This window comes from Alexandromys fortis, unplaced genomic scaffold (assembly GCF_014885135.2).
Source record: "Alexandromys fortis isolate MF-2015 unplaced genomic scaffold, M_Fortis_MF-2015_v1.1 scaffold_79, whole genome shotgun sequence".
Classification (NCBI taxonomy): Eukaryota; Metazoa; Chordata; class Mammalia; order Rodentia; family Cricetidae; genus Alexandromys; species Alexandromys fortis.
In genome coordinates this window covers 7,996,865-8,024,226 of record NW_026067964.1, presented here as the reverse complement: position 1 = coordinate 8,024,226, position 27,362 = coordinate 7,996,865, and the positions used below count along the sequence as shown (strand labels likewise).

At 40.6% G+C, this 27,362-nt stretch overlaps 1 protein-coding gene across 5 annotated transcripts in view; it reads right to left on the bottom strand.

Annotated features, from left to right (window-relative positions):
• Rasgrf2 (Ras protein specific guanine nucleotide releasing factor 2) overlaps nt 1-27,362 on the bottom strand; it is a 214,409-nt gene that overhangs the window by 90,452 nt on the left and 96,595 nt on the right. For all 5 annotated transcript variants that reach the window (XM_050153889.1, XM_050153893.1, XM_050153894.1 and 2 more), the window contains exons 13-15: nt 10,779-10,861; nt 6,444-6,692; nt 5,343-5,602 (exon numbers count right to left, since the gene is read on the bottom strand). In XM_050153889.1, coding sequence (XP_050009846.1) covers nt 5,343-5,602; nt 6,444-6,692; nt 10,779-10,861 — 592 coding nt within the window. The remainder of the gene's footprint in view (nt 1-5,342; nt 5,603-6,443; nt 6,693-10,778; nt 10,862-27,362) is intronic.

Below are 27,362 nucleotides of genomic sequence, written 5' to 3'. Positions count from 1 at the left end.
ATACACTCTGTATCGTCAGGCTGATGCCTTGGTGTTCAATTACATCTTCTATAAAGCTACTCATGAACAACGTCGCCCATATACTAATGCAAAATTAAAAAACAGTCTATAATTGAGTAGTCTTATTTATTCAGGAAAATGTCACAGAACCAGCATGACACCAGTTTTAATTCTAAACCTTTTACTGTGAGGGTTCATTCTTCAAGTCCCAGTGACCAGGAAAGAGGAACCTTTATAGACAAGCTGTTCTCAGTTTTGAATGGGAATCACATAATTACTTTCATGGCTGCCTCCATTCTGTCAAACAAGAAACTCTGAAGCAAATTCAGGGGACTCCAGGGCTCAGAGGACCACATTGTAGACCATATTACCTTTATCCTCAGGTAACTTTTCACCCTTGACTTATTTTCTTTTTAATCTGGATGTGCCTGGCCATGAGTCTATCGTAACTTTGACTACTATCTTAAATACTTTTAGGGATGAAGTAAGAAATATAAGTGTGAAAAGGAATTAGAAGCAGCAATAGAGAGGGGAAGGAACTTGAAATATAAGAAATGCTTAATGGAAGGGTTAAGGTGAGGGTTTCAGGGTGCTAAGAGCTAAAGGGGCTGTGTTAGCAGGCACTGTGCCTGGGAAATGCCCGAGCAGAGAAACTGGCGTTTCTAGAGTAGAGTCTTGACAAGCTCATCAACCACACATCTTAGGCTTTCTGCACCACCCAGAACGGGAGAGGAACAGCACACAACAAGCTGAAACTGCAAAACGTTCTTCCAAACTCCTACCATCCAGAGAAACCAGCTCTTAGGATGCAGTCATTTGAGACAAACCCAGAAGGAAAGAGGCATCCTGCCTTCACTTTTGCTAATTCTGTACTGTGGGAATGAGCCCCTTTGTCCTCTCCACCTGCCAGCCTCAGGATGTGAGTAGCCAAGGCTGCCTCATGGGAAAGCTTTGAAGCAGTCAAAGAGCATCTCCTGGGAGCTTGATCTACGCTTCTCACTTATCAGAATCTCTGCATGCTATTTGAATCTTCCAGACCATGTTGGAAGATTCGTCCTTGGCCCAACCGGGCTGAGAAATGGGACCTCCAAGGAAGATTCAGTCACAAAAGCTCTGCCCTCATAAAAAATATTATGCTATTTGGAGAGAGAATGTTCATTGCCGAAGAATGAATTCAGCTTCCATCCTCTGACTGTGTCTCTTGCCATGTGAGGCCTTCTACTCCTCTACCCCTCTAGAGAGCAAGAAAATGCTCCTCTCACGCTGCTGCCTTCTCCCGGACTTCTTACCCTCCAGAAGCTCTGAAAAATAAACTTCTGTTGATTATGAATTAAACAGTTTCAGATGCTATAACAGCCCCAAATAGATTAGGCCCTACATTGAACTGTCTTCTAACTTACTGCTCCAATTAAAAAAAGCTTTTTATCTCTACTCTATCCTAAATAGTGTCCCAAGCATCCTAGACCAATGATATGCACTCTGGGCTTGACCTTAAAGATCATAACTAATGAATGCAGTAACCAAAGTGCTGTGTTCTCAGCACAACAAGCTATATAGATCATCTAAACACAGGAGGGTGGTGTGCAGTGTAATATAGATCATCCAATCACAGGGGTGGTGTGCAGTGTAATATATAGATCATCCAATCACAGGGATGGTGTGCAGTGTGATATGGGTCATCTAAGCACAGGGGTGGTGTACATTGTAATATATAGATCATCTAATCACAGGGTGGTGTGCAGTGTGATGGGAGCCACTGGGATGAAAGCATGCATTTAGAATATTATGAAGAAAAAAAGAAGTCTTGTTTTTCTGATAGTAAAGGAACATTCATATCCATAATGGTAAGCTTTAGTGACATTAAAATGTTTTTGAATTTTTTTAAAAAAAAGAATGTTTCTTACATCATAGCCATTAGAATGATATCTATTTCAAAATAAAATAAAAGCTAGCAAGTGCTGGTGGAACTCTTTTGCACTCCTAGTAATTTGAATTCACCATGCATATTTCTCCAAAATTTAATAATAGAATTCACATGTGTCCCAACAAGCCCACTCGTGTTACATGTGTGTGTTCATGTGTGTGTGTGTGTGGGTGTGTGTTTTCCAGGTCTGAGATTAGGATCTCGAAGAGATATCTGTACTCCTGTTCATTGCACTGTTCACAGCAGCCAAGATGTAGAAGATGTAGAACTCAGACATCAACTGAGGGGAAAATGGCAAAAAAAGTGACGTATGCATACAGTGGAATATTATTTTCCTGAAAAATTAAGGAAATCCCATGACAGGTAACATGGATAGAAGCTAAAGGCTATTAAGATAAATGAAGTAAGTCAGAAACAAGACAAAGCAGTGTAATTCCACTTCCAAAAGACTCACAAACGGAACCCAGAGCAGTGCTTGCCAGAAGATGGTGGGGTGAGGTGTTGTCCAACAGCTGGGGTTTCCTGTCCAAGATGAAAGGTTCTAGTGATCTGTTGCAAACGCTTTTAATTGCTCACTTTCCTTAACTTAAAAATCACTGTGATAGCAAAAGAACAGAAAGAGGAAGGCAACATTAGGAGGATTTTTGTTTTAATTTGCCACAGTGTTTGGGTGTCCTAGGAAAACCAGGAAGCTCTGCTTACAGAACTCATGGCGTCTAGGCAGTGAAAGGCTGCTCGTGAGCAGCTGTGCCCCAGGAAGGGCGATCATTCCAAGGTGTGCTCACCCACACCTGTCTAGACTGTCTCATCACCCAGAATGTGGCCTGCCTCCTCCCTCAAGTCATGGGGCTCTCTTGGCTCCTATTAAAGACACCCCCGACTATGCTCAGCAAGGCACAGTCTCCCCTACGTTTCAGCTTCATGCTCTGTCTCCACCCTTTTGCCACCTGCCCTTACAGCCGTAGGTCTTGCGCCCAAATAATCAGAGTGGGCACCGTGGGCACCGTCCTGTTTTCTCCATGCAGCTGCAGCTGTTCAGCCGTGGGAACTCAGAGCATCTGCTCAGTCTCCAGACTCAGCCTGACCACACGTAGGGCAGCAGACCTCATGCCAGCCCTCAGATCAACCAAAGGATGCTCTGGGAGCCATGAAGAGCTGATGCCGAAATCCTTGCTCCTAAATTTCTCCTGGTTCCCAAGAAGATGAGAGTAGAGTTTTCTCTTTTTCTTCTTTGAGGTCCAGTAGCAGAGGGGAAGGAGCCCACTACACCCTGGGGTCCTCCTGAACTGCCCAGTCCACTGTGGCCCCGGGGAGGGTTGCAATAAGTTCAAGTCCCTCCCTCCACGGAGGCGATCAGACACTGGTGCTGGGGAGAGCCCAGTTACATCTGCCAGCTAGTCCTGCCTCATTATTTCCAAGAATCCATCACGATTTTGCCAAGCTTGTTGTTTTAATGACTTTTTAATTATCTTCCCCTTTCTTCCTTTTTAATTGCTCACTTGTCAATTTAAAGAATTTCTATATTTTTTTTTTAAAGATGCCACTTTGGATGCTGACAAGCACTCCAGTTGAAATTCCATTAAGTACTTCACCCAGCAAGCTTATTTAAATTGTCTGAGGGAGTCAGCACATAGAGACTTCAAGCAAGCAGTAAAGCAAGGGTTTGGGCCTTCATCTGGGTGACTCCCCTTGAAATCTGGAAACTGTCTGATCTAGTGCCTGATTTTTATGTGATCATCAATAAGTCAGTCAGTTGCATACAAGGGGGGGGAGGCTCCTTGATAATATTGAGATGTGCTTATATTCTTCATGATAACACTGGACACTTGGAGACCCACAGGGCACAGCCCCAGGAAGACCAGGCAGTGTACCAGCTGGATTAGCTGCTCTTCCTATTGCTATGACCAAATACCTAATGAAAGCCACCCAAGGGAGGGAGGGTTTGCTGTGGCTCTCGGTTCTTGGCTGTGTGATGGCAGGGAAGTTGGGACTGTAGGAATGGGATGTAGCTATCACTTGGCATCCTGAGTCAGGAAACAAGAGAGATGAGGGCTGGCACTCAGCTCACTTCCTCCTTTTCATTCAGTCTGGGACCCCAGCCTCTGGGATGGTGCTGCCCACAGTTAGTGTGGCATTCCCAGCTCCTTTAACCCAGTCTGTAAACAGCTCAAGGGCATCTCCAGAGAACATTCTAGATTCCATCAAGTTGATAGTCAATATTAGCTGTTATACTAGAGGACACAGTTTCCTGAATGATTCTTTTTATTTCTTCAATTCATAAACATTTACTGCCTGGCTGAGGCATGGAGATACTGAGGAAAACAAGCGAGGCAAGGTAGCTGCTCTCCTAGATTTTGCACAGTCAATGATGTTGCAAAGGTCCTCTCAGAGGAACAGCCAAGGAATCTTAAAGACACAAAGAGAGAGCCACTGGGGCAGTAGCCTTGTAGGCGAGGGATGTGAAACCTGCAAATCAGCAACAAATCCTGTAGGATCTGCTGACCTTGGAAGGAGAAATGTACTTTATTCTATACGCAGTGGGAAGCTACTACAGAAGGTAAGATGGAAGACATGATAGAATTCACACTCAAAAAGATCATTTTGTAGCTATACATGGTGTGCTCAAGTTCATAATCCCAGCTCTTAGAAAATTGAAGGCAGCCCCGGGATTTCTATGAATTTGAGAAGAGCCTGGGCTACAAAGTAAAATCTTAGCTTAAAATGAACAAAATTTGGTTGTATCATAGAAAACTAATACTGTTTCTGCTTTGATTTGTCTCACTATACCTTTAATGTGACCTGAAATGGCCCTTCCCCCATGGCCAAACTATCACTGTACTTCCAGCTTCGACTATCCTCACGAGCAAAAGGTTAGGAGGGACAGGTCCTTCATGCAGACAACAAAGCAGGAGCCAACTGGGAACCCAACCGATTAGATAAGGGGTGTCCAAGGCTTATCTTTTATACAAAGTATCCTAGTAGACTCTTTAGCTAATCCAGCTTTACCAACATCCAAGCACATTATGATCTTAATGTATCAGTCCTCTGCTGATGACTAGATACAACCAGCCTTTCAATGAGGATAACGAGCAGCTCCCTGCTACTGCAGGGCAAGAATCTGCAAGGATGCTCTTTATTCAACTGGCACTGTAACCATTCTTTGTAAGCAGAAATGAGAAAACTGCCCCCAGACAAACAAACAAACAAGTAAGCTGAGCCTTTCAGCAGAAGGAATGGCGGGAAACCAGGCAGCTGCAAGCGTGGGGTGTGATCATAGCAATGTGCTGGAGAAGGCACTTTGCAGACTTCATTTGTGCCTGCTGCACAGATCCCCGAGGTGTCCCTCTGGGCTCCCTCCCATAGCCCCTGCACTTTGCTCAGGAGCAGAGGGCCCCTGCTACGATCCAGTGGTCCTTACTCGTGTGAGGTGGCGGGGATGCAGTGGGACTGTGGGAGGTAGGACTGCTAGAAGATGAAGATGTGGTCAGGTCCAAGGCTCCGATCCTTGAGTTCAGGGAAGATGTCAAGGATAGCTTTCTGGCCCTCACTGGTGAGGATGTTCTGGACACAGCCAGGGGCGGTGGGGAGGAGAACTTGCGGCACAGGCGTGGGGATTTTCCGTCGGCCATATGTTCACCTCTGTTGTTTGGGCTCGCGGCAAAAAATAACTCTAATGACCTAAAATGAAGGGCAAAGGCTGTTAACGGATTGTAGCCAAAGGAAGACCTGTCTCAGATATCACACAAGAACATACTCTCAGCTCATCTACGTTTGAAGACCTTGACAGCATTGTACATCCACTGGATTCTCCGTAATCTAAATGCTAAAGGTGCACCTGCCCTTGTTAGGGGAACACAGCCGCTGTCCAGGCTCTCCAAAGCCTTGCCACTAAGGCAAAGTAAAGCCTTAAAGTAGAGACTCCCATCTTTGGGAGTCTTGCTAAGCATGCCAAACTGAGGTCTGCTCCGCAGTCACTGGGTCGACGAAACATCCCTTTCTCAGATAACCCAGAGATGCATTGATGCCTAAGAGCGTTTCCGCACCAAATGGTAGGTATTGGAGACCCGGTTAGCGGGTTCCTGCATTGAAGCAACAAGCCAAATCAAACCAAATTAATAATCCAGATCTAATAGGAGGAGCAGAGTGGAGCAGCTCCTGGGTGACTCTCAGGAAGGCAGGAGAGCGAGCATGAGAGTACCTGGCAGATCTATGGGCATGGTCTGATAACCTGTAGGAGATCTTGAGCAGTTCCAGCTGAGGAGCAACCTATGGCCGGCTTTCTCAGAATGGGAGGAGTTCTCAGAACAAGAACATAAGACCAATCATAATAAATAATGATGATGATAAAATAAATGTGTCAGCTTCCAAATCATCACAGAGTGATCAAATGTCACTTGGAGACTTCCAGCTTCTCCATTATCTTCCCTGGGGAACTCTAAGACCTTTTACTTAACTTCCTCTGACGCAATAAGGTCAAAGGTGAGCCCACAGCTTAGGGGCATCGGCAACGCTGCAGTACCTGACCGGGATGGAGGTGAAAGGCCTCTTGTAGATGTCGGAGAGCTTCGCCAGCACCACAGCGGCCGTGGTGAAAATGCGGTAGGTGTGTAGAAAGGTGTTGAGGAAGTCAATGCTCAGAAACCGCAAGTCCGTCAACCGCTCCAAGAGGCGCTCCACGCTCGCGTAGCGGATCTGCGGCACTTTGCAGGAATTGAGTGTTTTACTGAAACAGATGTCAGTGTCGTCTTTATGAAGACGGGCATCAGACCTACATGCAAACCAGGAATGTGTGAGCAAAGCTGCTGGACCTTCTGCCTCAGCCACTGAGTGCTGCAGCGCCTGCAAACACACACTCGTGTGAGGCTTCCAGAGTTTTCCACGGACAACAGAGCGATGTGCAGGTGGTATGACATGCCACAGATGTGTCTGGGAACATTATGTGCTACCATGACATTCTACTTGAGAACGAATTATGGAGGTTGCAATGACATGTGATTTGACTGTGTGGATTCCTTCTTGGTCTGATTCAACATGCTTTATTAGAAAGAGGATGCTAAGTCTCTTTTAGTAGAAAGAGAAAACATTTCTCATGTTTTCAAGCAGGTCAGATAAGACAGAGTGGTGACAAGCCCCAGTGCACAGCCCTGTGCTGTGTAAGATATCATGATACGTTGTGTTATAAATGTGTAGTACCCGCACACAAGATATAATTTACTATTTTACCTTTTAGAACCAGCTCTTTATCAGTTATATTGCTTTCATATTAACTTACGCCCTTCTGATGTTTTCCTACTACGCCCTTCTGATGTTTTCCTACATTTAGTTTCTCATCCTTTTTCTTTAACATTTTCCCTTCTGTTTTACTTTCTTTTTGATTGTCCTTTTATTTATTAAATTTACCTGAGGAGATGCATGCGGAGGTCAGAGGATAGCTGTAGGAATGGGTTCTCTCCTTCCACTGTGTGGGTCCCAGGGGTCAAACTTGGGGCATCGGGCTGCAGATGCCCTTACCTTCTCTACCATCTTGCTTGGGCCTTCTCTTCCTTTTCCTAACTTCTCAAATTGAAAGTCCAATGGATTTATTTTATTCTTTCTGACTTATACATAGGCTTAAACTTTTAACACAATTTAATTCACAAATTGGCAAGCTTAATTATATTCTGTTTTCAATATTCTGCACTCTAAGAAATGGAATTTAAAAAAAAAAAGTAGTAATGGACAGTGTCTAGTACTAACTTCCTTTCTATAGAACCTTCTTCCATCTGCTGCCCCTGACTCAGCAGGGGGCACTCACTGGAACCCTCTTTCTCTTCCTTCCCTTACCAGCTCTCTTGTTCCTCTTAGGGACAGCATCAGAATGGACAACTGAGTCCTGGCTTTCACTGTTCTGATAAAGGTCATGTGCGGGACCTCTGAGTCTTTGAGAGCCAACTTTTTGCTAAGAACCTGCTGGCTTTGTTAGGAGAGTTCCTACTTAGGCCTTTTAAAGCTTTGAAGGATTTTAAATTATCTATTTATTTTCTTTGGTATAAGCAAGAAGCAATGGCTGTCTTATAGCTCGCTCTAGCACACAGTCTGCAGAGCAGGTGAAAGCCCTCTGTCTGCAGCGTTTTAAATGGCTAGCCTGTCTCTGCAGAGGACCTGGCCAGCGGTAGCCTGTTGGAAAGATCCTAGTGGGTCTTTGAAGGTTTGCTTTTAAGAATCAGCCCTGCTCTTTCATCCATTTACTGCATGATCCTCGGGCAGAGTGTTCTGGCTCTTGAGTTCTCATTTGTTAAAAGACCTGGGTGACTTTTATGAATTAACTCAGTGGCTGAGGCAGAAGGTTCATTTTTTTTCTCTCATTTTTTTCCATCAAAATCTCCATCTTCAAAGAAAGTCAAAGTCAAATATTTAAAAAAAAAAAAACTAAGTCTCTGCACCATTTAAAGGAAAATTCCATGTACTAGCTGTCAGTGTTTTGCATTCTAACTAGTTTTGAGCTTTGCATCTTTTTCACTATAATTAGTTTGTTCAAACCACTAGGAGGGGAAAATGTGTTGCAGCCAGCATGAGATTAAGTTAAACTAATTACACCACTGTCCTTCAAATTTGTGATTATATTTTCATTTTAAGAAAAGAAATTAAATATTATGAAATTACTTAATTTTCTTTCATTACACTGACGAGGCTCTTACATGATTTCCCGAAGGTCTCTCAAGAAAGCCACAGTGTGTTACTTAAGCCTCCAATGGCAAGAGGAGCTCCTTTTTGGTAAACACATGAAAAGCAATCTTGAGAGATCAAAGCCAAATCGCCCATTATAATCGATGAGTTTTAAAAGGAAGTGAGCGCTTATGAAATGACGTCATGCCAGTAACAAGATGTGGCTATGTTAGGATGTTTTCCCTTTTAACTCTGAAAAATGCTGATTTCCCCCTGCCTCTCCAGTGGCATGTAGCCATGGAGACAGACGCACAGGGAAGCAGAATACAGCCTGAGGGTATGTTTTCCTCTGGTTTAAGAGAACCAGTGAGACTGGGCAATAAGAGAAGGAATAAATAAAGGTGTGCCCCTTCTCTTTGCCTTAGGAATATAGCCAGTGTGGTGCGGAAGCCCTGGCAGGTCAGGTCCTTCTCCCTTCTCCTTCACTTCTGTGAAGTCAAAGTCAGAAAGTTTGGTCTGTATGAAAGCGGTTATGCTAATGAGAATGGACAGGGTCACTGTCACGGTGGGGGACAGTAAATGCATGCATCACCAGCCATGAGGGTCAGACACACAACTGAGGTTTCCATTAACTTTGGAAGTCAACACGATGTGTGCAGCGTAGATATGCAGTTGCCTTGGGTTCCATGGGCTTTGAACTTACCTACAGTGTCTGACTTACCATTATGACTCTAAAGCACCATGGACTTTCAAATATATATTATTTGTGAAATCAGAGTCCTATCATAAAAATTAATAAGAAAATTCTATTCAAAAAATAAAACATAGTTTAAACTTGGCTTAGTCTATACTTGTTCTGAATATTCAGATATTTTAATTAATTCAAAAAGAAATTTCTAAGTCAAAGACCTAAGAAATTCAATGCAGACAAAATCTATGCCATAGCATTTAAACACAGCCCTCCCCAAAACATTTTAAAATTGACTAAAATTCATGATTATTTTTGCAAATTTTATTTTATTTAATTTTTTTATAGTGTTGCATTCTCTGCCTTCATGTGATGTAATAACAAGTTCTACAACTGTCCTTACACACTGGGGCCATGCTATGACATCTCTGCAGTACAAGATCATCCTTCTAGAGGAACACTGCCATTTGTCTCAGCATGACAGCTCGGACCTGAACATATCCATATGGGAAAGCATGAAAGAATAATAAACAATGTTCTTATTTCCAATAACTTAAAAATATATAATCAAGTTGTTTTTAAAGAAAATATTCTACTCTTAAAATGTGGACTTTAAGGAACTGGAGAGATGGTTCAGTGGTTAAGAGCACTGACCTGGGCTCAATTTCCAACATCCACATAGTGGCTCACAAGCATCTGTAACTCCAGTCCCAGGGGAGCTGACCCCCTCTTCTGGCCTCCAAGCGTACTACATGCACATGGTGCACAGACATACATGCAGAGAAACACCCATTCACATAGAGTTAAAACATGAAAACAATATGGAACACAAATAACCAAAAATAAAATGAGAACAAAAGCAATTTCTTCCCTAATTTCTGAATTTCAAAATGTCATAGTACACAGACCATTGATATAGAAAGTTCTAGCATGCATAGCTGGGAGTCATTGATAGAGCTCCCCATTCTAAACTATGGCCTCCTAATGGTCCACTTAATCTACAGTTGCTTTCTATATAGACATGATAGCAGCCCAAGCCAATGACTGCTGAGCAAAGCCAGGCACATGCAGTGAGCAGATAGTGCCACATTCATGCCAGCTGATGCCCATTGGGTGTGTTCAATGCCTAACCCTGGCTCTATAGCCAGATCTAACGCAGAGGATTCATACTCACTGGTATGATGCCAAATTAGCCAGCCACACCTTCATCCACCCCCTGACCTTGAGCAGTTTTTAATATTGAACTTGAGCATCTTGACAGGATTTTTGTCCTGGGTAAGGGTATATGTTAATTGTATGAAAACAAATCTCAATGCTATCTGCCAGTAGGCTGTGAATCTGAAAAAGCATTTTCATATCAGTTATTGTTAATTATGATTTAACAGGAATTATTCCATGACTGACAAGGTGGACCCTCTCTGGAAGAGGCAGAATCCTGCTGATGATACTCTATTCACGGTTTCTCCTTCTCTACCCATCTGATCCTGATTCAGACAGAAGGAAGAGGGCTGTTGCACTTACTTAATCATATGCGGCACAGTGACTTTGGAATTCTCTTCGAAGACTATAGTCATTAAACCATTACATCTTATGTTGTCCACACACTGTGAAAAGAAAAAGGCAATTAAAACCCACATTAAAACTGCTTGAGTTTGAGGAAACTCAAGCAGGTCATAGATAATTACCCATCTGTTTATGCTTCTCTCTCTCTCTCTCTCTCTCTCTCTCTCTCTCTCTCTCTCTCTCACGCACGCACACACACACACAGAGAAAGAGAGAGAGAGAAAGATGATGTGGGAGGTGATGTGTTTTATTACCACTGACTAATGTGAAGCTGTTTGGGGCCTATAGCAGGGCATAATATAGCCATGTGGGAAATCTGATATATAGAGAGAGTAGGTGGAGTCAGGGAGATGCCATGTAGCCATGTGCTGGTATCAGTAAACCACGAGTATCGTGGTAAAATATAAAATAATAGAAATGGGTCAATTTAAGATGTAAGAGCTAGCTAGAAACACACTTAAGCTATTGGTCAAACAGTATTGCATTTAATATAATTTCTATGTGATTGTTTCAGGTCTGAGAGGCCAGGAACGAACAAGCAGCCTCCAACTACAAATTGGCACCAACATGGGCAACTACATCCACATAAAAACTGAGAGAGTTTGGGAAGAAATTCTAGACACAGAAAAAAACAGAGTTTAGTGCTGCTTCTTGGTAGCCACATTTTTTTTTCCCAGATGGGCTCTTTGTTGGCAGCAAGCAGGAGCACCATGGCTCCCTTGAGAGAGCTCTTCCTGATTCAGCTTTAGCAGCAAAAAACAAAGCCACATGGATTCTTTAAGAAATGGTGGCCTCCTGGTTCTGTAGTAGTTGCATGAACAGCTCTGGCTCTTTCAGGAGACTTAGCACTTGAATGGGGTTTGTGAACAGAGTGTTACAGCTTGTTTAATGGCATCACAGACCTGCTGTGTGCCTGGAAATGAGGCTGTGAGCATGGCTCACAGAGCTGGCACTAAACAGACCTCTCCCATGTTGGACTGGGCGGAGCCGAAAGGAAAAACAGCCCTAGTCCTAGCCGTGCCTGCCACTTAGCATTTTAAGAAGCACTCCTGGGCAGAAAAGGATTACAGATATACAAAGGACAGATTCAGAAATAAAAGACCTCTAAATGAGACACAGTGTGTTTTTTAAAAAATGTACACAGGCTTGGGAGAGAGAAGAAAAAGAGTATAAAGAGTTATAAAAAGAAGTAAAGTCTTTAAAAAGACAGTAAAATAACATAAAATAGTATAGTCATAGATTAAAGGAGTAAAGAAAAATAAGCCATGTAAAGATGGAAAATACACAGAGAATCTGGATTATGTGTATTATTGTGTTTTTCTTTGATTTTTTTTTTTTTACTGTGAATGAGCTCAGTACAGAGAGACATTTCAATATATGGGCTGCTAAGCTAAACCTCTTGACTCCAAAATTTGGGTCTAAGGATATGTTGCTTTGGAAAAGAGGTTCTGCTTTTGTTTCCACGGAGGATGAAAACCTGTGGATTCCTTCCCGGATAATGTGGTTTGATGGATCAAGATACCCTGAAAAGTCTCCATGAACCACAAAATTACTTCACCTAACAAAAAGGAGGAAGCAGTTTGGAGAGAACTACACCCAAATTTACAAATATTGTTTATAATTATTTGTTTACATTTAAAGGGCAATATGCAATCGAGATGGATACTTTGCTTTGGTATGGATTTTGGTGTACTGATACAAATTTAAGGTCAATTCTGTTATATGTATTTTTGCTCTTATTTAAGGTATTGTGTTTGTGCAGCTCACTTAAAAATGCAGTATAGCTAAGAAATACAGACCAATAGATAGCCATTTATAATAGTGAAACTTGTAGTCATGTTAGTTAGGTTTTCTACAGACCAATAGATAGCCATTTATAATAGTCAAACTTGTAGCCATGTTAGTTAGGTTTTCTACAGACCAATAGATAGCCATTTATAATAGTCAAACTTGTAGCCATGTTAGTTCGGTTTTCTACAGACCAATAGATAGCCATCTATAATAGTCAAACTTGTAGTCATGTTAGGTTTTCTACAGACCAATAGATAGCCATTTATAATAGTCAAACTTGTAGCCATGTTAGTTAGGTTTTCTACAGACCAATAGATAACCATCTATAATAGTCAAACTTGTAGTCATGTTAGTTAGGTTTTCTAGATGTACAAAGATATATTTCAGATGGATAGTTATTCTTCAAACATTTAAGGACTAAGAGAATATAGAATTTAAAATGTTTTAAGAACTTGACTTTTCAAGATAATGAGACTCATCTGCTACTTGCAGCACCAGTCTACTTCAAGAGGAAGATGGGCATTGAAGAGGCTCCTTATGCAGTTTGCTAGTCATCTGGGCAAGAAGCTGCTCTTGCCTGTACTGCTTGATGGTATGCTGTGTGAACTGGACATGCAGAACCCACAGAAAAATGACTGCTGAACTTGCCTAAAGAAGGTAAGACAGTCCATCAGGGTTCTGCTTCATGAGAGAACTGTCAGACATTTTCCAGGGCACAGAAGAAAGCAACTGATAAACTTAGCCAATACAAGGCATAAGAGATCTTCAAATTTCCTGCTTCATGGAAAAGTCTGCCAGATACAATGGGCCTGTAGGCTGAAGATAGATACTGCAACAATACAGAAGAACTTGGGGTAACTGTCCAGGCAGCGAGATGCCTCTGTCAAATCTAGAGTTTTCGAGGTTGCTCACAATGCATTTCCTGTTTATTTAGGAATTATATACTTCTGGGGTCTTTGATGGAGTTGAAGAATAGATAGTGATAATTATAGTTTTCCTTAGTTATCCTAAAAGATAAAGTATTATAAATACTATAACTGTAATTCTTGCTTGATACCTTTTTGATATATGTAATTTTACTATGTTAAAGTTAAAACCTTCTTTTTTATTTAGACAGAAAAGGGGAGATGATGTATGCTGTGAATATGTTTTATTACTATTGGTTAATAAAGAATCTGCTTTAGGCCTATAGCAGGGCACAGTATAGCCAGGTGGGAAATCTGATATATAGAGAAAGTAGGCAGAGTCAGGGAGACACCATGTAGCTGCCAAAGGAGACAGACACCTGCACATTAGTACCGGTAAACCACAAGTCTCGTGGTAAAATAAAAACTAAGAGGAATTGGTTAATTTAAGATATAAGAGCTAGCTAGAAATACACTTGAGCTAATGGCCAAACAATATTGCAATTAATATAGTTTCTGTGTGATTATTTCAAGTCTGGGTGGCCAGACTCTGTAGCAGCCTGTGACTACAAAGAGAGAGAGAGAGAGAGAGAGAGAGAGAGAGAGAGAGAGAGAGAGAGAGAGGAGATAGATGCTACACATTGATAAAATCAACTCATACCATGAATTGTTAATTCAGATGAATTAGTTGATGAAATGGTTAATTCAATACTATGCTTATAATCAAATTGTATCAGCTAAATGCATGACAAAATGATATACTTTCCCAGAGTGCATTTTTTATTATTTTTATAGAACTGGGGAATCAATCATGGGACCTTGCGCATACTAGGAAAATACTCCTCCCCCTGCTCCTCAGTACCCATTTCTTAGAATCCTTACCACAATGTCACTATGTCACATTATGTGTCAATCAAACAGTAATCAGGAGGTTGGTGCCTTCGGCTCATGCTGTGTTCATGTTCTTCCACCAATGGCAGTATGCAGCAGTCAGACTGGGAATGGCATTTGGATGGAAACCATCTCTCTCCGAGCGAGCTCTGTGCCCACATCTCAGGTGTCTTTTTGCCAATAAATCCCCACATTTTACTTGTTTGTCTAGCAGTTTCTGTTGGCACCATGTGGGGTTGGTGAGGGGGCAGAGCATACTTTCTTGTGTTTCTGGCACACTTAACTCTCTGAAACAACTTCTTCTGTTCTTTAAGAGAACTCAGAAATTTTGGTTAATTCTCCCATTGTATGTGTGTGTATGCCTCACTGATTTAAAATCTTCTGAAATTCTGAAATCACGTTGGGTTAAAAATGAATTTATCTGAATTATAAATATTCCTTTTGGATAAAATAAGTAAAATAAGTAAAAAATAAGTACACAAATATTTAAATAAGAGCTTGCTTCTGGTCACAACGGTCCCACACAGAACTTGTGACTGTAATTAGCAGCAGAGACTGTCACTACAACATGACCTCACACAGGCCTTAATTTGAAGGCCTGACCTGATTCCCAGTGCCAAATGAAAGCGACACTGTGTATAAGAGATTAGATCATTGATGGTTTGGCAACTTGGTCTATAAGCCATTTTCAGATTTGTTTTTCTTTCAAAAGTTGTTTCCCTCAAGTCTTATGCCATTATTTAATCTACCAGGAAGAAAGGCTCAAACCCAGGAAAATGAAGCTTTCCTTTACGCATTTCCTTAAACTATAGCACTGGGAAATAACTTTGAGTTATATTTCTTCACACAAATACTTCGCTTCTTAGCTATCAATTTACTTGTATGCGCTTAAAGGTAAATTTAGGGTCCACCTAACACCTCAAGATTGATGCCAAAAATTCAGGACACAAGTAAAAACAGGCCAGATCAGAGCAGATTTGGATAAAAAGCAGAAAACAGTGAGCTAAAGCCCAGAAAGCAAACCCCCCCCACACACATAAACACTGCATGTCTATACATTTGCTATAAGTAATACTCAAAAAACATGTATCTTATCAGACCACCATGACTTAAATTTAGAATTCAATAGCAACACTAATTCCAGAAAGTCCCCAAACATGTGGAAATTAAACAATGATCACTTGAATCATAAATGGGTCAAGGAAGAAATAAAGGAAGAAATTAAATATGACCTTACTATAAGATAATTTAAAAAATTGTTGATGCCAATAGTGATGACAATGATAGTGAAGATGATGATGATGATGATGATGATGATGATGATGATGATGATGATGATGATAATGATGATGTATAGCCAGTGTCCTTTGGTTAAAATAGTGCTTAACCCAAACAAGTCTCTTTTTTGAATTGTCAAGGACCCCAGGAAGTTACATCCAGTATAAATCCTGGTGTCTTTACAAAATGGGTGCTTCACAATTGCACATATCAAATATTCATTAGGAGATAGACACTGGGCTAAACGTTAAATACTCTGATGAGAGCAACTCTCTAGAGAAGCATGTACTCTGGCTCACAGTTTAGGGTACAGTCTGTGATGGGTGGGAAGTCAAGACTGCAAGAGCTTGCAGCAGTTGGTCCTGCTGCATCCGCAGTCAAGGGGCAGACAGAGGATGAAGTTGAGCCAGTGCTCAACTCACTTCCTTCCTCCTTGCACACAGTCCAGGATCCTCTGCCCAGGAAGCTGTACTGCTCGTAAGGAAGATGTGCCTTCCTGCATCACTTAATCAAGATGTCCCCACAAGCATGAGCATAGGCTCATTACCCAGGTGATTCTATCACAGCCACTGTTTCAAATCCACGTTCTCAAGAGAAAAATGGGGGGAGGGGACTATCAAGCTGTGGATTGGGGCAAGGGGTAATCACCAAAGGGTTTTACAGAAAGAGACTGCAAATGGGGAGAGAAAGGAGGGACCATTCCTTCCAAAGACCTTCCCAGTTAATCTTACAATGTCCTTCCTCTCCCAGTGTCCTTGACGTTCAATGAGGATGCGGCTTGAGTCGTCAACAGAGGAAGTGGGAGAGTGGAGAGATGGTGTTGATGACCTGTGTGACAACGAGCTATGTTCTTTATTTTCTTTTATTAAATGAATTCTAAGCAAATGGCATAATTGTGTAGGCAACAACCCTCATGGTGATTGTACAAGGTTGTACAAGCTAGCACAGAGCTGGGGCCACAACCTATTGATATCACACACATGTCATTATTTGTGGGCTGGCAGTCCTGATGAGAAACTCCTGCTACAGGGCTGCAACTTGAGCTAAGTGCTTATATCCAAAAGAAAACATTTGTGTGACAATTTTTAGACATCTCATCCTTGTCAGGTTACACTAAGACATCTTTCCAGTTCACCGTGTGGAGCCTTGAAGTTATTGTCAATGGGAATGAAAAGAAACTTACACTTACGGTCAAGTTTCAAAAAAATAAAAAATATGCAGGTAGTCGGAACCATAGCTCAAAAGTGCATAGAACCAATAGGGACATTTCACTTGGTCTTTGCCAAATGCTATACGATATCCAACCATCTGTGGGACAGACAAATGGAGGGACAAATAGAAGACAGATAGATGCTATGTAGACAAATGGTATGTAAATAGAAGACAGATAGATACTATGTAGACAAATGGTATGTAAATAGAAGACAGATAGATGCTATGTAGACAAATGGTATGTAAATAGAAGAGAGATGGACAGATCGTGCCATAACAGAGGAGTAGTTCTCACTAGCGCTACCTCAGCCAGCTTTCAACTTCTATCTCACTTTTATTCAGGGCTTTGAATAATGCAACACTGAAAAGAGGTACCATTTCAGACAAAAGCTAAGCTGTAGTAGACTATGCACATGTTAAGTATGTATACAAGTGGAAAGTGTGGTATAAACAACAGACCCTCTGTATCTCTGGATTCAACAGCCATGCTCCAGTAAACTGCGGATGAGAAACACTGAAGGGTCAACTCATCTCTATTCACCCCATTGTTTTCTTGCCATTATTCCCTAAATTGTATAGTGTAGCAAAGATGTAGCAGCTCACAATGTTGCTTTAAGTGTTGGTTCAGCTGTTGTCAGTGGTCTAGAGATGATTCAAAGGATGCAGGAGGCTGCTTGCAGATATTCCATTTTATACAAGGGACTTGAACATTCCAGATGTTGGTAACCCATGGGACCGAGAGTCAGTCAACCCCACAGATGCTGAGGGGAAAGAGAATTCATCACTATGAAGTATATTTCTTAGGCATTAGGGAGAAATAACTGTACCTGAGGAAAATGAGTACAATTTTATAGTTTAGAATAGATGCACAAAAAATAAACAAGGTGTCAGATGGCTTTAATTTCATAGTGAATTTGTGTGAATTACAATAAACCTTGAAATTAATAGGATAATAAAAGTGGTCCCCTATAGTTTAACTTATTAAACATGTCTTACATTTACATGTGTAGGGGGTGAGAGAGAGAGAGAGAGAGAGAGAGAGAGAGAGAGAGAGAGAGAGAGAGGAAGAGAAAGAGAATGTGCAGATACCATGGCCAGCCAAATGTGGAGGTCAGAGAACATTTTGTGGGAGTCAGTTCTCTCCTTCTACTGTGTGGGTCTCCTGCATCAAACTCACGCCATTAGGCTTGGCAGTAAGTGCCTTTACCCATGGAGACATCAGCCCTTGACTAAAGTCTGTGTGAGAATAGGCCCGTACACACACACGCACACACACGTGCACACACACACACATACACACATGTGTACACACATAAACATACAAACTCACGTGCACATACACGTGCGCGCACACATGCACAGGCACACACATGAATGTGATACAGCTGGCTTGGAGAAGCGTTCCTTGTTTTTGCTTTGGGGTTTGCAGCTTTTGTCCATAGGTTGTTGTCCTACCATGGTCTACTGTGTCATCATATTATTTTAGATTCTCAATGTTTTAGATACCTCCATTCTACAGGTAGTAGAAAGAACTATTTGATTCTACTTTCTTTGAATTCACCAATGTTATGTTAAAGCACAAAATTGATCTAAGAGTAGCTATTTTAGGAAGGGAAGCATGACCAGTGGGTACAAATCCTCCACAGAGTTCTAAATGTAGACTGTCTGCTCAAGCCAAGAAGTGTGAAGAATTTTAATTTTTCATTTTAGTTAATTTTTATAATTGCTTCCAAATCTGCTTAATGTACCGTTGTGCATGGACAAAAGACAAGCGCCAGTGAGTGCGCTTCACTGAAAGGAATGGTCAAATCTTTGCCTCAAGTCCTCCCTATAAATAGATGGAAGGGGAAGAATTATTGGTTGAGACCATTAGCTATTTGCATGTGTTGTTGAAGGCGCCAAGAGTTAATTATGGCCTACTGGTGTAACTAAAGGTGTAATTAATCATTCAAGTAATTGTTCCTCCTTAAAATTACAGCTTAGGGGACAGAGACTGGCAAAGCTGAAAGTAGATCTTGTAGAGTTCCTTCTGTGAAAGTGGGACCGTCTTCCTTCTCAGGAACCACAAGACTGTCTTGAGGAAGACCCATGTATGATTAGGGTCACACAAGAGCCTGGTGCTGTGGCTTCCAATCAAGCCACAGGAAACTAAGACACAAAAAATGTAAAAGACAAAGTAACAGAGACTATTCAAAAATCTGAAAGGAAGGAAAATGTCAGTTTCCCTGGTCTGTGAAGATAGTTTTAGTAAATTAGTGTTCAACCGGCATAACCACAAAAGAAGTAGAAATAGCAGGGAATGCTAACCTCTCAAGTGACTACAAAGATGTAAATTAAAACCTCTAGAAGGCAAAACCCAATTTTCCATTAAGCTGGAAGATGTGGCAATATACCATGTTTTTGGCAGGATTTAGTGACTCAGATATTGTGTTGATGGTATGAAGAATTATACCTTGCTTTTTGGGTGGTGATAGTGATATTAGGGACTGAACCTAGGATACCACACACAGGAAGAGGATCCTCTGACCTTCATATTTCCTGAAGGAAATGTGGCCAAACATGAGTTACTAAATGAGATCATGAAAATGATCATGGCCTCTGTGCCAGTCTTACACTCTTGGGGAATGTATCAGTGAGGACCTGGAAACCGGGAGCGATCCCTTACCAAGTTAGCACCACGTTACATATTGGTTCTAAGACTGGGAAACAGCACACGTACTCAAAGCCCAATTGTTTGGAAAAAAGCAATAAAAATTAAATGTGATAAATATATATCTTATGTATGTACACGCGTACAGTTATTAGAAGAATAGATTGGAGAATTTCTGGAAATATAAAAAGCAAATGAGGCAAAAATGATAACAACAAATACCCTCTGAAGCCAAACTATGAAATCATTTTGAGTGGATGCTAAGGTCTTTAGAGATAGAAAGAGTTCGCTCTTCGGTGCAGAGGTCCTGTAATGTAATTGAGCAGAACTGGTCTACAGAGCTTGTTAAGGGTAGGACATTTTGAATATCATCTGCAATTTAGACTCTCAATGATGCATTTGCACAGAACCCCTTCAGTAATGCTGTGTGTAGAAAACACTTCAGTAAAACATCTTGGTGTGCTGCATGTTGGGACTATTTCTAGTTCATCCTTGTGGCCAGGTTTTTCCACATGTGCAATGATATACTAAAGAGGCCTTCAAGCTCTCAGTGGGCTCTTCCAGCAAATAACAGATATGTTCAGCTACACTTATAATATTGACAGATTTCATGGATGTGTATGATTTCTCCCACAAAATGAATATGCTTTAGGTCCAACATGAATCAAGTTGAGAGAAGGGCATGTAGGCTGGAGGTTCAATCACCAGAATATTCAGTGCTTGCCATTCAGGCTCCATTGCAAGATCAAAAGGCACCCCCTAAGCCCCACTGCCCTACCCCGCTCTGGCAGAACTCCGTATAGGGCCCTCCATCCTCCTCACGTGCTTCCTTCAGTTGGCTTTCAAGATGCCATCCATAGCTTTGGCATCCTTCTATCCCTGTGGCTCCTTCTCGGTCCTTACTGCTGTTCCTTCTGGTTTCTCTTTCATACACCAACATCCTCTCACGTTGATTTCAAAAGGCTCACGGCATAAACTAGCACCTGAATGACCCAGGACCTCCTACTTGGGAATCTCTCCTATGGCTTCCATGGGTCATCTGAGTAGCTGACAACTGCATTCTTGCAGTGGCTTAGGCCATTAACCCTCACATCACCTGCCACAACATGTTCTCTCTCCTCCATGATACAACCCCCTCTGACCCTTCCTTCAAAATAAACACAGAACAGAACACTATGCCCAGCTCCACTGCTGACAGGCTGCGTGAATTTTCTTCACCTTCTTCTGGTGACTACAGGAGCATTTTCCCTTACCTCCTTGTGTGTCAGCTGGCTCTCCACCTCATTTGCTCCCTCCATAATACCCGAAGCGACCTTCCAAGGCCTAAATGAAATTGTGGAGTCCATGTGCTCAAGTCCCTGAACAGCTTACATCTGACTTGAAGGACTAACTAAAGACCTGCTCCTGCCATGGACTGATTGCTTGATCTGGACCCATGACCTCTTACTAGTTCCATTTTCTCCAGCTCAGTCACGCTAGCTTTCATGGCATTCCTTACAACACAGTGTTCTCTCATTTTAGAGTATTTGTGATCATGGTGCCCTCTCTGTGGAATGAATTCCACTTCATCACATGTCCACGTGGTATCCCTATTTACTACACTTTTTGGGTGTGGGTGTGTGTTCTCACAAAAAAAAAAATGTAATCAATACAAGGGAACTTCTTGTTGCTGTCTCCTCTTTCTCTTATTTTATGTCACAATGGCCTAGAAGAGTACTTGGCATAGTAGCACTGCATGAATGAACCTGTGAGGTCACATGATGAGAAGGTATCATTGAAGATAGTAATTTAATGTATTGATCTCACTACCACTCAAAGAGATATAACTTTCTTTTTTCAGTAATAATTATTGCTTATCTTGATCATTTTTCTGATTAGCAGAAGAATACATTCTTGTAAGACACTCATGCTTGGTACATGAGTACTCCCTACATTCCTGCTGCAAAGGAAAGCCACAGTCAAGACCCAGAACCGTGTCTGAGACTGTTTAAGCAGGTTCATGTCATTGGATGCCTAGGTTGTTTCCGATCTTCCATTATATTTTTATTGATTTTATTGAGTTATACATTTTGCTTTGCTTGACTCCTTTCCTTTCCCCTCCCCTTCAGCCCTCTCCCATGGGCCCCATGCTTCCAACTACTCAGGAGATCTTGTCTTTTTCTACTTCCCATGTAGATTAGATCTATGCATGTCTCTCTTAGGGTCCTCATGTTGTCTAGGTTCTCTGGAATTGTGAACTGTAGGCTGGATTTCTTTGCTTTATGTCTAAGAACCATTTATGAGTGAGTACATATGATATTTGTCTTTCTGGGTCTCAGTTACCTCACTCAATATGATGTTTTCTAGCTCCATCCATTTGCCTGCAAATGTCAAGATGTCATTATTTTTTCTGATGTGTAGTACTCCATTGTGTATATGTAGCACATTTTCCTTATCCATTCTTTTGTTGAGGGGCATTTAGGTTGTTTCCAGGTTCTGGCTATGACAAACAATGCTACTATGAACATAGTTGAGCACATGTCCTTGTGGTATGATTGAGCATCTGTTGGGTTTATACCCAAAAGTGGTTTTGTTGGGCTTTGAAGAAGGTTGTTTCCTAATTTTCTGAGAAATCGCCATACTGATATCCAAAGGGGCTGTCCCAATTTGCACACCCACCAGCAATGCAGGAGTGTTCCCTTTTCCCCACATCCTCTCCAGCATAAGTAGTCATCAGTGTTTTTGATCTTGGCCATTCTTACAGGTGTAAGATGGAATATCAGAGTTGTTTTGATTTGCATTTCTCTAATTGCTAAGGGTGCTGAGCATTTCCTTAACTGTCTTTCAGCCATTTTAAATTCCTCTGTTGAGAGTTCTCTGTGTAGGTCTGTGCTCCACTTTTTTATTGGATTGTTTGTTCTTTTGTTTACCAATTCCTTGAGTTCTTTGTATATTTTAGAGATCAGATCTCTGTCTCATGTGGGGTTAGTGAAGATCTTTATCCATTCTGTAGGCTGCCATTTTGTCTTGTTGACCATGTCCTTTGCTTTACAGAAGCTTTTCAGTTTCAGGAGGTCCCATTTATTAACTGTTTCTCTCAGTGTCTGTGCTGCTGGGGTTATATTTAGAAAGAGCTCTCCTGTGCCATTGTGTTCAAGTGTACTTCCCACCTTCTCTTCTATAAGCTTCAGTGTGGCTGGCTTTATGTTGAGGTCTTTGATCCATTTGGGCTTGAATTTTATGCATGGTGATAAACGTGGATCTGTTTTCATTCTTCTACATGTTGAATGCCAGCACCATTTGTTAAATATTCCTTCTTTTTTCCATTTGATATTTTTTTGCTTCTTTGTCAAAAATCAGGTGTTTGTAGGTGTGTGGATTACTATCCAGGTCTACGATTCAGTTCCATTGGTCCTCCTGTATGTTCTTTTTGCCAATACTGGCAGTTTTCAGTACTGTAGCTCTGTATAAGAGTTTGAAGTTGAGGATTGTGATGCAGTCAGAAGTTTCTTTATTGTCCACGATTGTTTTGGATATCCTTGGTTTTTTGCTTTTCCATATGAAGTTGAGTATTATTTTTTTTGAGGTCTGTGAAGAATTTTGCTGGGATTTTGATGGGCATTGCATTAAATCTGTAGATTGCTTTTGGTAAGATGGCCATTTTTACTATGTTAATTCTACATACCCCAAAGCATAGGAGCTCTTTCCATTTTCTGGTGTCTTCTTCATTATCTTTCTTCAAAGATTTAAAGTTCTTGCCATACAGGTCTTTCACTTGTTTGTTTAGAGTTACTCCAAGATATTTTATGCTATTTGTGGCTATTGTGAAGGGTGATGTTTCTCTGGTTTATTTCTTAGCCCATTTATCTGTATAAAAGAGGGCTACTGATTTTTTTGAGTTAATCTTGTATCCTGCTATGTTACTCAAAGTTTTTATGAGTTGTAGAAGTTCGTTGGTAGAATTTTTGGGGTTGCATATATAAACTATCATATCATCAGCAAATAGTGAGAGTTTGATGTCTTCTTTTCTGATTTGTATCTCCTTTATCTCCTTTTGTAGTCTTATTGCTCTAGCTAGGACCTCAAGAACTATATTAAATACATATGGAGAGAGTGGGCAACCTTGTCTTGTTCCTGATTTCAGTATGATAGCCGGGAGTTTCTCTCCATTTAGTTTGATGTTGGCTGTTGGCTTGCTGCATATTGCCTTTATATTATGTTTAGGTATGTTCCTTGTATCCCTGCTCTCGCCAAGACCTTTATCATGAAGGGATGTTATATTTTGTTGAAGGCTTTTTTTTGCATCTAATGAGATGATCATGTGGTTTTTATTTTTCAGTTTGTTTATATGGTGGATTGCATTGACAGATTTTCATATGCTGAATCATCCCTGCATCTCTGGGATGAAGCCTACTTGATAACGGTGGATGATGGTTCTGATGTGTTCTTGAATTCAAATTTCACTTAGTATTTTTGCATCAATGTTCATGAGTGAGAGTGATCTATAATTCTCTTTTGTAGTAATGTCTTTGTATCAGGGTAATTATAGCCTCATAAAAAAAGTTTGACAGTGTTACTTCTGTTTCTATTGTGTGGAATATATTTGAGGAGTATTGGTATTAGTTCTTCTTTGAAAATCTTGTAGAATTCTAAGCTGAAACCACCTGATTCTGGGCTTTTTTTTTTTCTTGAGAGACTTTTTATGACTGTTTCTATTTCTTTAGCAGTTATAGGTCTATTTAATTTGATTATATGGTCTTGATTTAATTTTGGTAAGTGATATTTATCCAGAAAGTTGTCCATTTCCTTTAAGTTTTTCAACATTGTGGAGTACAGGTTTTTGTTTTTTAAAGATTTACTTATTTATTAACTATACAGTGGTTTGCCTGTGTGCCAGAAGAGGGAACCAGATCTCATTACAGATGGTTGTGAGCCACCATGTGGTCTCTGGTAATTGAACTCAGGACTTTGGAAGAGCAAGCACCTCTGAGCCATCTCTCCAGCCCTGAAGTTCAGGTTTTTGAAATATGACCTAATGTTTCAGTGAATTTCCTACATGTCTGTTTTTATGTCCCCTTCTTCATTTCTGATTTTGTTAATTTGGATATTCTCTCTATGACTTTTGGTTAGTTTGGATAAAGGTTTGTCTATATTGTTGATTTTTCTCGAAGAACCAACTCTGTCTCACTGATTCTTTGTTTTGTTTTCCTTGTTTTTATTTTCTTGCTTTCAGCTCTCAATTTGATTATTTTCTGCCATCTAGTTCTCCTGGGTGAGTTTGCTTCTTTTTGTTCTATAGTTTTCAAATGTTCTGTAATTCACTAGTTTTGGATTTTTCCAGCTTCTTTATGTAGGCATTTAGTGGTATGAACTTTCCTCTTAACACTGCTTTCATTTTGTCCCATAAATTTGGGAATGTTGTGTGGTCATTTTCATTGAATTTTAGGAAGTCTTTAATTTCTCCCTTTATTTCTTTCTTGACCCGACCCATGGATGATTCAAGGGAACATTGTTTAATTTCCATGTGTTTTGGGGCTTTGTGAAATTAGTGTTGCTGTTGAATTCTAATATTAAGCCATGGTGATCTGATATGATACATGGAGTTATTCTAATTTTTTTTTATCTGTTGAGGTTTGCTTTGTTACCTAGTATGTGGTCAGTTTTTGAGATGGTTCCATGAGGTGCTGAGAAGAAGGTATATTCTCATATGTTTTGATGGTATTTTCTATAGATGTCTGTTAAGTCCATTTGAATCATAACATCTGTTGGTTCCCTTAGTTTTCTGTAAATTTTCTGTCTGGCAGAACTGTCCAGGGGTAAGAGTGGGGTGTTAAAGTCTCCCACTATTACTGTGTGGGATTTAATGTGTGATTTAAGCTTTAGAAGTGCTTCTTTTACATATGAGATTGTCTTTGTATTTGGGGCATAGATGTTCAGTACTGAAATTTCCTTTCGATGGATTTTTCCTGTGACTAATATGAAATATCCTACTTTGCCTCTTCTGATTGATTTTAGTTTGAAGTTCATTTTGTTAAATATTAGGATAGCTACCCCAGTTTGTTTTTTAGACCCATTTGATTGGAAAAGTTTTTCCCTTTCCTCAGAGGTGATAGCTGTCTTTGAGGTTGAGGTGTGTTTCTTGTATGCAGCAGGATGGATTTGTTTTTGTATCCAAGTTAGCCTGTGTCTTTTTTATAGGTGAGGTGAGTCCATTTATATTAAAAAATATTAATGACTAGTGATGGCTATCTCCTATTTTAGTTTTCATTGTTGATGATGTTATATGTGTGTTTTTCCCTTCTTTGGGATTTGCTGCTATGAGATCATCAATTGTCTGTGTTTTTGTGGATGTAGCCAATTTCCTTGGGTTAAAGTTTTCCTTCTAGTACTTTGTGTAGGGCTGTGTTTGTGGCTAGGTATTGGTTAAATCTGGTTTTGTCATAGAATATCTTATTTTGTCCTTCTATGGTAATTGAAAGTTTTGCTGGGTATAGTAGTCTGGGCTGGCATGTAGGGTGTCCTAATGTCTGCCTAACGCTTGACCACGACCTTCTGGCTTGCATTGTCTCCACTGAGAAGTCAGGTGTAATTCTGACAGTTCTGTCCTTATATGTTACTTGGCCTTTTTCCTTTGGAGTTCTTAATATTCTTTCTTTGTTCTGTATGTTTAGTGTTTTGATTATTATGTGGCAAGGGGACTTTTTTTGATTCAGTCTCTTTGGTATTTTGTGAGCGTCTTATAGCCTCATAGGCATATCTTTCTTTAAGTTGGCAAAGTTATCTTCTATGATTTTGTTAAATATGTTTTCTGTGCTTTTGAGTTGGACTTCTTCTTCTATCCTTATTATTCTTAGGTTTGATCTTTTCATGGTGTCTCCTATTTCCTGGATATTTTGTGTTAAGCTTTTGTTAGATTTAATGTTTTTTTTTTTTAATCAATGAGTCTATTTTCTCTATTGTACCTTCAGTTCTTGAGATTCTCTCTTTCATCTCTTGTATTCTGCTGTTCATGATTGCATTTTTGGTTCCTGATCATTTTGTCATGATTTCTGTTTCTATGATTTCCTCGGCTTGCATTTTCTTTGTGTCTATTTCAATTTTCAAATCTTGAATAGTTTCTTTCATATGTTTGATTACTTTTTCTTGGGTTCCATTAAGGGATTTGTTGATTTTTTTCTAATTTTTTGTTTGTCTTTTCCTCCATTTCTTTGAAGGAATTTTTCATTTCCTCTTTAAGAGCCTCAAACATTCTCCTAAAGTTATTTTTTAAATTATTTTCTTCTGCTTCATCTATATTTAGTTGTTCAAGTCTTGCTGGCATACGGCCACTAGTTTTTACTGGTGTCATGTTGCTGTTTGTGGTGCTGTGTGTGTTCTTACCTTGTCTACCCATCTTTTCCTCTGATTGGTGTAGTTGGGGCTGTCTGTGACTCTGGTGATCCATCTTCCAGGTGGCAGTGGATCCAAGGCTCAGATGGTTGCTTCCCATGGTACAGTCAGGGCTATGGTTCCAGTCACCCCATTGGTCACTCCATGCTCCTGAAGGTCACTCAGCACTCCCAGGGTTCACTCGGTAATACCATGGGTCATTTGGGCCTGATCCCACAGAGATTGCTTGCTTGAAGCTGTTTTTGCTGAGGTTGCTCCCTTGGGCCTGCTCTGGCAGAGGTCCTGGCTCAGGCCTACTCCCTTGGTGGTTCTAGACTAGCTCCCTGACCCACAGAGGTCTCAAGATATAACTTTTATTAATGCTCTTTATCTGCAGATAAAATCGGCATTATTTTGTATTAAAGAATATCCCCACCATTGCATCTGGAGGAACTAAGGAGAAAGTTG